The sequence below is a fragment of the Melospiza melodia genome, chromosome 3 (genome assembly GCF_035770615.1).
Source record: "Melospiza melodia melodia isolate bMelMel2 chromosome 3, bMelMel2.pri, whole genome shotgun sequence".
NCBI lineage: Eukaryota > Metazoa > Chordata > Aves > Passeriformes > Passerellidae > Melospiza > Melospiza melodia.
Genome location: NC_086196.1, coordinates 137,875,856 through 137,888,903, shown reverse-complemented (window position 1 = coordinate 137,888,903; position 13,048 = coordinate 137,875,856). Strand labels below are relative to the sequence as shown.

At 50.2% G+C, this 13,048-nt stretch overlaps 1 protein-coding gene across 2 annotated transcripts in view; it reads left to right on the top strand.

The window, feature by feature from the left end:
• FZD3 (frizzled class receptor 3) overlaps positions 1 to 9,638 on the top strand; it is a 98,685-nt gene extending 89,047 nt beyond the window's left edge. For both annotated transcript variants that reach the window (XM_063153203.1, XM_063153205.1), the window contains one exon: positions 7,639 to 9,638. In XM_063153203.1, the coding sequence (XP_063009273.1) occupies positions 7,639 to 7,852 (214 nt within the window). In that variant the 3' untranslated portion in view covers positions 7,853 to 9,638. The remainder of the gene's footprint in view (positions 1 to 7,638) is intronic.
• The last annotated feature ends 3,410 nt before the right edge of the window (positions 9,639 to 13,048 follow it).

The window sequence follows — 13,048 nt, the reverse complement described above, 5'->3', positions numbered from 1 at the left end:
TGGCTCGTTGTTTTTAGGGGTTTTTGGCTAGGTTTGGTTAGAGGTTTCTCCCATTGCATGCCAGCTCTGATGTCATTTGCATGCCAACCCCGACGTCCCCTCTTCTTTGCCATCCTCCAGGAAGCAGCAGGACAGAAGGGGGAATTCTTAACCATCAACAACAGGTAGTTAACGAAAACGACAGGTGATTACAACAACAAACAGAACTCCACCCTGGCAGCAACTGGCCCAACCTGTGAGCTCTGCAACTTTTTTTTTAAAAATTGGCAGCTTTTCTACTCATAACATTCCTCACGTCTAGGCATCACTTGCATACCTTAATTCCATGGTGGCTCGTTGTTTTTAGGGGTTTTCCCTGCTAGGTTTGGGGAGGGGTTTCCTCATTTGCATGCCAGCCCCGATGTCACCCCCTCCTCACAGCCCCACCTTCCAGGAGGCAGCAGGGGGATGCTCCACAAAGGGGGATTGCTAACCATCAACAACAGGTAATTACCCATTAACAACAGGGGATTACAACATGAAATTATTAACAACAAATAGTCAGAACTCCAGCTTGGCAGCAATTGGTTTAACTTGTGAACTCTGCAACCTTTAAAAAATTGATAACTTTTGTACTCATAACAGTTTGAGCAGAGGGGGCTGCTGAGGGAGGCAGGAGCCTCCCCTGAGATGGGAAATGGAAAACCCCTCCTGTCCTGGTTGCTATTAATGAGAAGCTTGACCAGGCCAATATTCAAGGAGTAATTAATTTATTAATTAATATGGTAAAGGATGAGCAATGCAGCTCTGGGTACAGTGGGGGAAGATTTCCCTCCAACTGCACACCCATAGCTGAGGCATACAGTATTTATAGGTATTTATTATATAAATACAGGTCTCTATATAAATATTATAAATATTTATATAAAATATATTTATATATTATATAAATAGTAATATTTATATGTTCATAAGCTTTCTCAGCAGTTTCTATTCCAAATTTTTACGTCACAATTCCACACACTATTGTGATTTAGTTTTTCTCAGGATGTGTCCCAAAAGGAGTGTCCCAGGTGTTAGTGGTCAGGTTTCCAAAAGAAAGGAGGAGCATGCTATCTGGTGAGGTCCAGCTTTCCAGATGTGGTTCCACCTTTTAATTTCAAGGACTGTAAATCTCATAACAGCGATGTCCAGCTTCCCTTGGTCCAAACTATAAATCCTTGAGTTGATGTTCATCTTCCTTTCTCAAGCTGCTTTTCTCTGTTTTGTTAAGGCCTGAGATAAGCATGTTTCCTTTTTATATATTCTAAAGCTAGAGTTTCAAAGATCCTTACTACAAGCAATATTCTAAAATTATACTTCACCAGGTTATTATTGCAAAACTCTTTGAGGCTTAGCTACAAGCAGCAAGTTCCTGTCAAAAAGCAACATCCTCAAAGCTTTAATTCAAATGCTCCTAAATCAACTTTAGACTTATAAAGGTTAATTGCAAACAAAGGATAGGTTCAAAGGCCTCTTCCATGCTTTATTTTCCTCAGTTACTATTAGAATTCATCTTTATAACTGTCCCATGGTTGGTTTCCACACATATCACAATTACAAATAGACACATTGCCTGTATGTACCTGACACCAAACACAGCTTGGTATTTCACATGGTTTAGGGCAAATTTGGGAGAAAACCTCCACAAGGAGGCTCCTCCAGAAAGCAAACCCACAGAGCTCCTCCCCCAGTCAAGGAAGGATTCCTCGGAGAGAAGTGGAAAGAACCTGTTTATTTAACAGCACAGCACCCCCAGCTCACAGAATGAACAATACCAGGTGACGCCACTCTGTCACCGCTCTGAAAAAGATGACAAATTCACAAAGTCTCTCTGGGGGTGGTCGCTCTGTTCTCAGTCCCTCCTGTTCTGGGGCAGCTGCTGCAGCCCAAGGTGCAAACTCTCGGTGTTTCCCAGGTTCCAGTCTGCAGCAGGCTCGAGGGGTTCCAAAAAGGGAAAGGAAAAACAGACCAGGGAAAAATTCTGACTGCTTAGCTAAACCAACTAATGAACAGAAGCAAAAAGCAGGAGCAAAGCAGGAGCAAGAGCAATGCAAAAAGCCAAGCAAAAAGCAAAAGCAGCCCTGTGCACTGCCCTGTGTGTGTGTCCCACCAGCCGTGGGGGAGCGGCTGATGAGAAACCAAAACAAAACTTTCACTCTTCAGAGCCAGTCTTGAAGGCACAGAACATGATATCCAGCATAAACAGAACACACAAATGGGGGTACAAGCATCATAATGTCACCCTAGGACAGCTCCCCACAAATTGTTATAATTTTGAAATTAAGGGGCTCTCAGGCAGAGATATGGGAGCAGGAATAACAGCTCTTTACTGGGAAAATTAAAAAAAAAACCCAAACAACCAAACAATGCAGTAATACAAAACAACACCGACAGAGTCAGAATCCGACCTGGCACTCTATGGGTCAGGGTGTGTGGTATTTTCAGGGTCCCCTGTTGTGGGGAGGAAAGAGGAATCTGACTCCATGTTCTCAGAAGAAATATTATATTAATTATATTATATCATATTATGCTATACTGGAACTATACTAAAGAATAGAGAAAGGATACTTACAGAAGTCTTAACAAGATAACCAACTAAAAACTCTCCAGAGTCTTGACACAGCCTGACTGTGATTGGTCATTAAGTAAAAACAATTCACACAAAACCAATCAAACACTGACCTGTTGGATAAACAATCTCCAACCACATTCCAAAGCAGCAAAACACAGCAGAAGCAAATCAGATAATTATTGTTTTCATTTTTCTCTGAGGCTTCTCAGCTTCCCAGGAGAGGAAACCCTGGCGAAGGGATTTTTCAGAAAATACGATGGTGACACAGGGTGGTGGCACAGCCCCATCCCATGGTGGCTCAGCCCGCCTGCAGTGCCAGCCGTGGTTCTGCTGGAGCAGGGATCCTGCACAAGGGGGGAGCTCTCCTCTGAAGGTCCAGGCATGGTGAAAATGGCCTGGTCTCCCTCTGGGAATCCAATGCAAAAAGCTGCCTGTGGTGTTTCAAATCTCAGATTAAATCCAGGTACGAAATGGAAAATGTAAGCCCTCTCCCTCCAAATTTTTATAATTTTGAAATTAAGGGGCTCTCAGGCAAAGATAGGGGAATAGCAGTAACAGTTCTTTACTAGGAAAATTAAAAATACAAATGCAATGGTACAAAAAAAGAAAACAAACCGCTGTCAGAGTCAGAACATGCCCTGACACCCTGTGAGTCAGGGAGTTGGTGGCACAGTCCCATTCCACGGTGGCTCAGCCCTCCTGCAGTGCCAGCTGTGGTTCTGCTGGGGCAGGGATCCTGCACAAGCGGGGAGTTCTCCTCTGAAGGTCCAGGGGTGGTGAAAACGGCCTGGTCCTCCTCTGGGAATGCAGTGGAGAAGGCTGATCCTCTGGGAATGCAGTGGAGAAGGCTGCCCTGGTGTCCCAAACCTCAGATTGTATCCAGGCAGGAATGCTTGGCTCCGCTCTTGGGTGGTGACCCAGAATCTCAGATTGTATCCAGGCAGGAACGTTTGGCTCCACTCTTGGGTGGTGACCCAGAATCTCAGATTGTATCCAGGCAGGAACGTTTGGCTCCACTCTTGGGTGGTGACCCAGAATCTCAGATTGTATCCAGGTAGGATCGTTTGGCTCCACTCTCTGGGTGGTGACCCAGAATCTCAGATTGTATCCAGGCAGGAACGTCTGGCTCCACTCTTGGGTGGTGACCCAGAATCTCAGATTGTATCCAGGCAGGAATGCTTGGCTCCACTCTTGGGTGGTGTCCCAAACCTCAGATTGTATCCAGGCAGGAATGCTTGGCTCCACTCTTGGGTGGTGACCCAGAATCTCAGATTGTATCCAGGCAGGAACGTCTGGCTCCACTCTTGGGTGGTGACCCAGAATCTCAGATTGTATCCAGGCAGGAATGCTTGGCTCCACTCTTGGGTGGTGACCCAGAATCTCAGATTGTATCCAGGCAGGAATGCTTGGCTCCAATCTCTGGGTGGTGACCCAGAATCTCAGATTGTATCCAGGCAGGAATGCTTGGCTCCACTCTTGGGTGGTGACCCAGAATCTCAGATTGTATCCAGGCAGGAACGTCTGGCTCCACTCTTGGGTGGTGACCCAGAATCTCAGATTGTATCCAGGCAGGAACGTTTGGCTCCTCCCCCTGGGCGGAGCATCTCCCCATGGGATGATGGAATCTTATCAGCCACGCAGGGACGCTCCCTGGCCCATGAACAGAAGATAATTAGTAATCATTGGCTCATTGACAGAAGAGATCTCCTGGAGGGAGGATTGGTTGTGGAAGAGATAAACTGCCCAATTAACAGAAGATAACTGCCCCAACTGTAACAGACGGTAAATAGAATACACACTTATCTCGCAATGCAGGATAGGTCTTCCAAACATTCGGGGCATTACGGATGCTTTGGGAAGGGATTTCAAAGATCTGCTCATTCCACCTCCCTGGGACACGTCCCACTGTCCCAGGTTGCTCCAAGCCCTGTCCAGCCTGTCCTCAGGCAATTCCAGACGTGGGGAGTCCACAGCCTCTCTGGGCAAACCCTGGGATCGGAGAGGCCCCTTCCAGCCAGACACGTGGCCACAATTCTGCTAAAACTGGATGTTTTGGTCAATCTCCTCTCCGTGTCAGTGTCTGGACTGGAAAGAGAAAAAACGCCCTGACGTTTTCAGAGTGTGTGCTGGTCTTGGTGAATTAATTACACCGCAGGGCTGAGTCCAGCGCTGGTTTTCCTGCGCGGGAGCGCTCTGTGGGAAAACAGAGCTGCCCCAAGGTCAGCTCAGCACTTTCCCGGCTGCTTTGTCCGTGTGTCAGGCGGTTTTGTGTCCGTCAGTGTTCCTGCCCCGCCGAGGTAAACAAGGGCACGGGTTTGAGCCGAGGTGGAGCTAAGGTTTCCAGGGTAATTAATCACCGAGCGTTTCACTCCCCTAATTACCGATTCCAGCCAGCCTGGGGTGCGACCATTGTGAGGAGCTGAAACGCTTTGTGAGGCTGTGGGAGCCGAGCAGCGAATGGCTCTCCTCGCTTGAGCTCTGCTCACGTTCCTCCAGCGGCTCAGCGTGAAAAACGCCAATCGCTTGTTTTTAAAAGTTTAATAGTAATAAAATGGTCATAAAAATAGTAATACAATTAGAGTAATAATAATTTGGACAATTTGAATTAGGGCAATATGAGACAATAGAGACAAAGAGTTAAGGACGTCCGGGTACCTTTTCTGGGCAAAATAAGCCTGAAAAAGGACACACATTAACAAAGGATTAACCCTTAAAAACAACAGCCTGTTGCACATTCATACACCTCATCCATGATGCATAAATTCCATTCCAACACAGGATTCTGTCTGGTCATCCTCAGCTTCTTCCTCTGAATCCCAACAGCGCCTTCGAGGTGGGAAGAAGTTCGTTTCTTCTGATAATAAATTCTCTATCTCTGAAAGATTTAGGTGTCTTGTGGCCGCTATCTGCCGCAAGTCCTTTCTTTAACAAAAGTCTCTTACATTAGACCCGGCTGCCTGGTGGTGTGATGTTGCCCCCGAGCAGGCAGCACGGCCGGAGAGCTCAGTCCCGCCCGGGGACAGTGTTTGGGTACCCAGCCCGCTCGCAGCCACGGCCACCTCAGCAAGCCCAGTGGATTCCAGCTCTTCAGCGATTATCAGCTCTCTTGGGCTTCCAGCTCTTTGCTTGCCCAGGCGCCTGTGGGCTAGAGGGGAAGCAGACGCGAGAGAGGAGAAGAAAATCATCCTGGGGTTCCACAGCGATGGTTTTATTGAGGGGTCAGTGAAGGGTTCCAGCGACGGCTCTTGTAACCAGAATGGGCTGAACCAGCCCCTTTTTATAGGGTATAAAGGGATCCAAGCTTGTCCAATAGCAGGGGTTAAGGAAAGTGACCCATGGGGTTACGGAGATAAGCTGGGGTGCGAAAGGCGGAAAACAGGAGCTCATTTTGCTATTTCATCATGACCCAGCAATTCCTGTCCTTAAGCCTCGGCCCTCCATGGAGCCCTGGCCAATTCCATGGAGCTGCTACATTACATAGCGTCGTTTCTTGTTGGGAAGGATGAAAGTTTGACAAGAAGGTCTCACAGATCTGTGTGCTTAGCAGAAAGATTTTTAAATGTGGAGTCTGATGAAGGAATAGAGATGGAGGCAAGTTTTGATACAGAAGAAAAGAATTGCTGAGTCTCACTGGCTAACCAAGGAGACAAAGGGTGTGTTAGTTAGAAGGGTTTTTATGGCTTAGAGCAAAGGATAAACCCACCCCAAACAAGAAGAGGTTTTTACCAAGCAGAAAGAGAGCACAGGCAAACAAGTCAGCAAATGTTGCAAGTAGAAAAAAGTTCTCAGAATTTTCCACTGCAAGAAAACTGAAAAACAACTTCTGGCTTAAACTGTGATGTACTGACTTGTAGTGATTGGAGAATAGTGACATGAATATGGTAATTATAGGAGTTATGATGGGCTATAGATAATAGTTAAGGTGTAGATTGGCTCTACTGTATTAAGATGCTCAGCAAAGAAAAGTCTATAATGCACTGTGACCAAAAGAAAAGTCTGTAATGCACTTTGACCAAAACCAAAGGGTCTCCAGGGCTGCCTGCAGCTGGAGCTGACACCTGTGGGCACAGCTCTGTCACCCACCACCCTGGACTGCTGTAACGCCTTAGATAGAATAAACTGCATTTTGGATACAATAAACTGCATTTTGGATACAATAAACTGCATTTTGGAGAGCCCCTGGAGTCCCACATCCCTCATTTCGGCTCTTACAATTTCTATTTTAACATTTTTTTAGAACTTAAAACTATATTTACCACACTACTTAAGAGAATGAATCCAGCATTACTTTTTAACACAACACACATAATATTCATTTGAATATTTGCAAAAAGCCAATCATGAAATACACATTTTTCACACGCGCATGATGATCACGGATGATCACTCTGTGTTTCCCCTAAATCAGGCACACTCCCTGCAGCTGCAGGGGCGTGGAGGAGCGGCTCCCTCACGGCAGCATGTCGCGGCTCACCGACCACTCACACTGCTTAAGAGAATTGATACACCATAACTTTCTAACAGAACACATCTAATACTCATTTGAATATTTGTGAGAAGCCAATCATAAAATCCATGCATTTTTCACATGGCTGATGATCACCCCCTGTGTTCCTCTAATTTTCTAAATCAGGCACACTCCCTGCAGCTACAGGGGCGTGGAGGAGCGGCTCCCTCACGGCAGCATGTCGCGGCTCACCGACCCCTCACACTGCTTAAGAGAATTAATACAGCTTTACTTTCTAACATAATACACATAATATTCATTTGAATATTTGCCAAAAGCCAATCAATACTCATTTTTCACATGTGTATGATGCTCAATCACTCTGTGTTTCCCCTCCATCAGGTACACTCCCTGCAGCTACAGCGGCTCCCTCACGGCAGCATGTCGCGGCTCACCGACCACTCGCACTGCTTAAGAGAATTAATACAGCTTTACTTTCTAACAGAACGCATCTAATACTCATTTGAATATTTGTGAGAAGCCAATCAATACTCATTTTTCACCTAGCTGATGATGCCCCTGTGCTTCCCTCCATCAGGTACACTCCCTGCAGCTACAGGGGCGTGGAGGAGCGGCTCCCTCACGGCAGCATGTCGCGGCTCACCGACCACTCGCGGCACAGCAGCTGCCACCGGCTCAACGAGCAGTCGCGGCACAGCAGCGTCAGGGACCTCAGCAGCAACCCCATGACACACATCACGCACGGCACCAGCATGAACCGCGTCATCGAGGAGGACGGCACCAGCGCCTGACCTTCCTCGGCCCGGAGTCATCCTCAGCCTCAGCCGGGCTCGGGACTTGAGCCGCTGAGTGTAAAGCTGGTTGCGTGCTCTGAACCTCTCTGGAGGTAATTATTTATTTGAGAACTGTTCCTCGTCGGACACGACTGCTGAATTTCTGGTTCGCTGTGGAAAAACAATCTCCCCCCTTCCTCCTCTGTCCCCCTCCCTGTGTCCCTCCTTCCGTGGGCTCGGCCCCAGCTCTCGGTGTCGGTGTGGGGCGGTGCTGGGAGTTGTTCTGATGAGACTTGAGGGAACCTGTGATGGTTGAAGGAATCCCTCCCTCCGTGCACCTCCCTGCAGGGGACATTCCTGCCAGCTGGTGACCCTGGAAACGCCGCCCGAGTGAAAGGAAGCTCCTCCGAGGATCACCAGCTCTTCCCAGAGCGGCCCAGGCTCGGTTTTCCACGGGGTGGAGGGAAGAGAGAGGCAGGGAAGAGCGATTTTTTTATAACTTGTACCATCCTTGCTTTTTTACAAAAGACTATTTAAATTTTCTACTGGTTTACAATTTCTGTAGGAAGAGATGGGTTTTAAAAGCAGTTATCTAGATAATATTCAGCCATTTATTTTTTAGAGTCATGTACAAAAGCTGAGATTGCCTGTTCCTAATCTATTTAAAAAAGAAATTATCACAGGAATGCTGCATTTGTGCCCCAAGCAGGAATGTAGAGCCCGTCCCTGCAGCCAGAGCTGAGCCTGTTTACAAACCCCAGCAGCTGAGGCCAGAGGGACCAGGGGAGTTGATTCAAGGGTGCCCCACCTGCCTGGTGATGCCAGGGCTGCTTTGGGGAGGATTCTCTGTGCTGAGCAAGAATTCAGAGATGGGTGGGAGAAACTGAGGCAGGAGCTGCCCCCAGATGGGGACAAGGAGGATGTGGCAGCTGGAAGCCCAGGGCAGTCCTTGAGGAGGAGACAGGATCCCCAGTTCAGATCTGCCTCTGCTGTGGTTGTTTCCATCCCCTTCTGCAGATTCGTGGCAGGGAATTCTCAGTTTGGGCTTTTTTTTTTGTGTGGAAAGGCTCCCTTGGGATGCACTGGAGGCAGAAGTCAAGGATGGTGCTGGAGATCTTGTGGAGCATCTTCTGTGGGGATGGATCCAGCACAGGGAAACACTGCTGGCTGCAAACCTACCTCAGTAATCACTGCTGGGAAACGAATCCTCATTTTTGCTTTGTCCTTCCATGATTCCCTCCCTGACCTGCTGGAGGCAATTTGAGAAACCTTTGTGCACCAACCCCGGGGCAGGGGCTGCTCCACAATTAACCAACTTTAATTGCAGCTCCTAACCCCAGCGCTGTGGAATCAAAGGCTCCCAGATTTATCCCAAATTGTCTCTCTTGCTTCCAGCGGGTCAGGAGGAGAGGGCAGATGGAGCCCAGCGTGGAATAACAACAAAGCTCTTTGTTGTCAGCCCCCGGGGCCCTGGGGCAGAGCAGGCTCTGCTTGGCCTGTTTGCTCAGCAAACAGCCCCGGGGCCAGCCCAGGGACAGCCCCGGCCCAGGGATAACCGAACATCCAAAGCTGTGGAAAAATCCTTCGGAGTGACTTAAACCGGAGAAGCTGCAGCTCCCTGGAAGCCCCAAGGGTGGATGGAACCTTTGCTGTTTTCCAATCCAGCTCCTCCTGACTCACTGCCTCCGAGGGGTGATCTGGGAGAAACCTGGATAAGCTGAGTTTTCCTAAACACTGGAACTGAACTAAATGAGCTCAAGGGTTTACGTTGATCCTCTTGGCTCAACTTGCAGTATTTTTTTTTTTAATAAATTATAGCAATGCTTTGACTTGTTCAGAGACAGGGAGAGGAACACTGTTGGAGCTTGGAGAAGGATCCTGCTGGAAATGTTGTTAATGTGTGAGGCTCAGTCCCAGTCCTGCTTCCAGATGGGAATATCTGAGTCATTCCTGGCTGATCCTAAAGGGACAGGCTCCTGTCACCCCAGAGAGGTGACGAAACTCAAACTGGGGCTCTGGCTGGGATTTCTGCCTCCCTGCTCCCTCCCTTCTACCTTCAACACCTGAGCCAGCAGGCTGAGCTCTCCTGGGAACAGAGGAATTCCTCCTTGAACATGGAAAAATGGCCCAGCTCTGCTGCAATGGAACTGGGAATTCCTCCTTGAACATGGAACAGTGTCCCAGCTCTGCTGCAATGGAACTGGGAATTCCTCCTGCCCATGGAACAGTGCCCCAGCTCTGCTGCAATGGAACTGGGAATTCCTCCTTGAACATGGAACAGTGCCCCAGCTCTGCTGCAATGGAACTGGGAATTCCTCCTTGAACATGGAGCAGTGCCCCAGCTCTGCTGCAATGGAACTGGGAATTCCTCCTGCCCATGGAACAGTGCCCCAGCTCTGCTGCAATGGAACTGGGAATTCCTCCTCACCCATGGAACAGTGCCCCAGCTCTGCTGCAATGGAACTGGGAATTCCTCCTTGAACATGGAACAGTGCCCCAGCTCTGCTGCAATGGAACTGGGAATTCCTCCTCACCCGTGGAACAGTGCCCCAGCTCTGCTGCAATGGAACTGGGAATTCCTCCTGCCCATGGAACAGTGCCCCAGCTCTGCTGCAATGGAACTGGGAATTCCTCCTGCCCGTGGAACAGTGCCCCAGCTCTGCTGCAATGGAACTGGGAATTCCTCCTGCCCGTGGAACAGTGCCGCAGCTCTGCTGCAATGGAACTGGGAATTCCTCCTGCCCATGGAACAGTGCCCCAGCTCTGCTGCAATGGAACTGGGAATTCCTCCTGCCCGTGGAACAGTGCCGCAGCTCTGCTGCAATGGAACTGGGAATTCCTCCTCACCCATGGAACAGTGCCCCAGCTCTGCTGCAATGGAACTGGGAATTCCTCCTCACCCATGGAACAGTGCCCCAGCTCTGCTGCAATGGAACTGGGAATTCCTCCTGCCCGTGGAACAGTGCCGCAGCTCTGCTGCAATGGAACTGGGAATTCCTCCCTCACCCATGGAACAGTGCCCCAGCTCTGCTGCAGTTCCCCAGCTGGGGCTCACGGGGCTGCAGCTCCCCAATCATCGTGTGCAGGGGCTCTGCGGTGCATCCCAGTTTGAATGTGGCCCCAGCAGCATCTCAGGCAGGGGCACCAGGAGTCCAGGAGTGTTTTTGGGGTGTTTTCCTGCCTGGTGGGAGCTCCAGCCCGGTTGCCTGGTCTGTGGGATTGGTGCCAAGCTTTAAATTCGCCCTCAAGCTGGAAGCCCCGGCCAGGAGGGCGTTCCTGGAATCCCCGAGGTGCTCTGGGCTCCCTGCAGCCACCGAGAGCTGGATCCTCTCTCCAGGAGCAGGCAGGGAGCTGGACAGTTCTTGGCTTCCCCAGCTCACCCCAAACTCCATCCCTGTCCCTCCCGTGCCCACGACGGCTGCAGCCCCAAACTCTGCTCTGTGGAATTGCTCTGTCAAAGCTTCCTGTAAAACGCACAGCTCCTCATTTCCAGTGTCCCAGGGATCTCCTGCTTTACCAGCCCAACTGCACTGAACAAATCCCCCCCGAGTTTGTGGTGTTCCCTCTTTCTTAACCCCTTCAGCTCCTGTGAAATATCCCGGATCAGAGCTGCAGTCCCCATGCACGGAAGAGGCTGCTGCTCTTTTTTACAGCATAAACCACCCAGCAGCAGCAAACAGCCCCGTTTGGGTGTCTGTGTGTTCGTGTCCTCCTTTTCTTCCAGCTCAGACCCAGATTTGGTGCTGGCAGCTTTAAGCTCTGGGAGGGCCTGATGAGCACAGGGTGGCACTGGGAGCCAAAATCCAGTCATGGCCAAATCCAGCACTGCTCCCGAGGGGTTCCAGCCAGGAGGGAAGGGAAAATCCCACAGGAAGGGCACAAGGATGAGAGCCAGGCCAGCCTAGAGCAGTGCCCACAGGGAAGGAAGGAAAGGGAAGGGAAAATCCCTCAGGAAGAGCCAGGCCAGCCTAGAACAGTGCCCACAGGGAGGGAAGGAAAGGGAAAATGCCTCAGGAAGAGCACAAGGAGCAGAGCCAGGCCAGCCTGGAGCAGTGCCCGCAAGGAGAGGAGGGAAAGGCAAATCCCTCAGGAAGGGCACAAGGATGAGAGCAAGGCCAGCCTGGAGCAATGCCCACAAGGAGAAAAAGGAAAATCCTTCAGGAAGGGCACAAGGATGAGAGAGCCAGGCCAGCCTAGAGCAGTGCCCACAAGGAAGGGAAGAGAAAATCCCTCAGGAGGGGCACAAGGATGAGAGCAAGGCCAGCCTGGAGCAGTGCCCACAAGGAGGAAAGGAAAGGGAAAACCCCTCAGGAGGAGCCAGGCCAGCCCAGAGCAGTGCCCACAAGGAGGGAAAATCCCTCAGGAGGAGCCAGGCCAGCCCAGAGCAGCGCCCACAAGGAGACGAAACCCCTCAGGAGGAGCCAGGCCAGTCCAGAGCAGTGCCCACAAAGAAGGAAGGAAAGAGAAAACCCCTCAGGAGGAGCCAGGCCAGCCCAGAGCAGTGTCCAGAAGGAAGGAAGGAAAGAGAAAATCCCTCAGGAGGAGCCAGGCCAGCCCAGAGCAGCGCCCACCCTCCGGGGCAGCCGATTCCCCATCCCAGCTCCGGGGCACTGAGGATCCCGGAGAGCAGCAGGGAGCTCCCTCCGTGTGGTGACACCAGGGCATCCCCAGGGCCTCCTGGAGCAGCAGAATGTCCAGATGAATGTGAAGCTTTACCCCCATCCCCTCGTGCTTCTTCCCTATCGGGATCAGGATTGATTTCCCCCCAGGCGCGGCGTTTTCCCGGGTTTCGCCGAGCTCGGTGCAGGTACCGCCTGTGGCAGCCCCTCCCTCGGCCCCGCGGTGTCGGGTGTCCGCCTTGTGACAACGCCCAGCTCCTCGGGAGAGGGCTCGGAGCTCCCACGAGATTTTTACGTCTTGGAATGTGTGGGGCAGTCCCCGCCCGTGGCTGACCCCGCTTGCACTCGGCTCTTGGTAGACTTGTTTACAGTAGTCCAGTGTCGGTTTTGTAACGTTTAATTTTTAGCACTTTAACTGTGAGTGTACAAATTGGTTCCCTTGTAGTCGGTGTACATTTTCATTTTAGACCTTTGGAAGTTTTTAATAAAACGATGGAAAAAACTCTGGCAACAGATTTTCAATTCTTCTCCCGTGGGTGTAATCCTACCTCCGTTAAAAAACCCAGTTCGGAAGCAGTTGAGATATAAAGGTTAA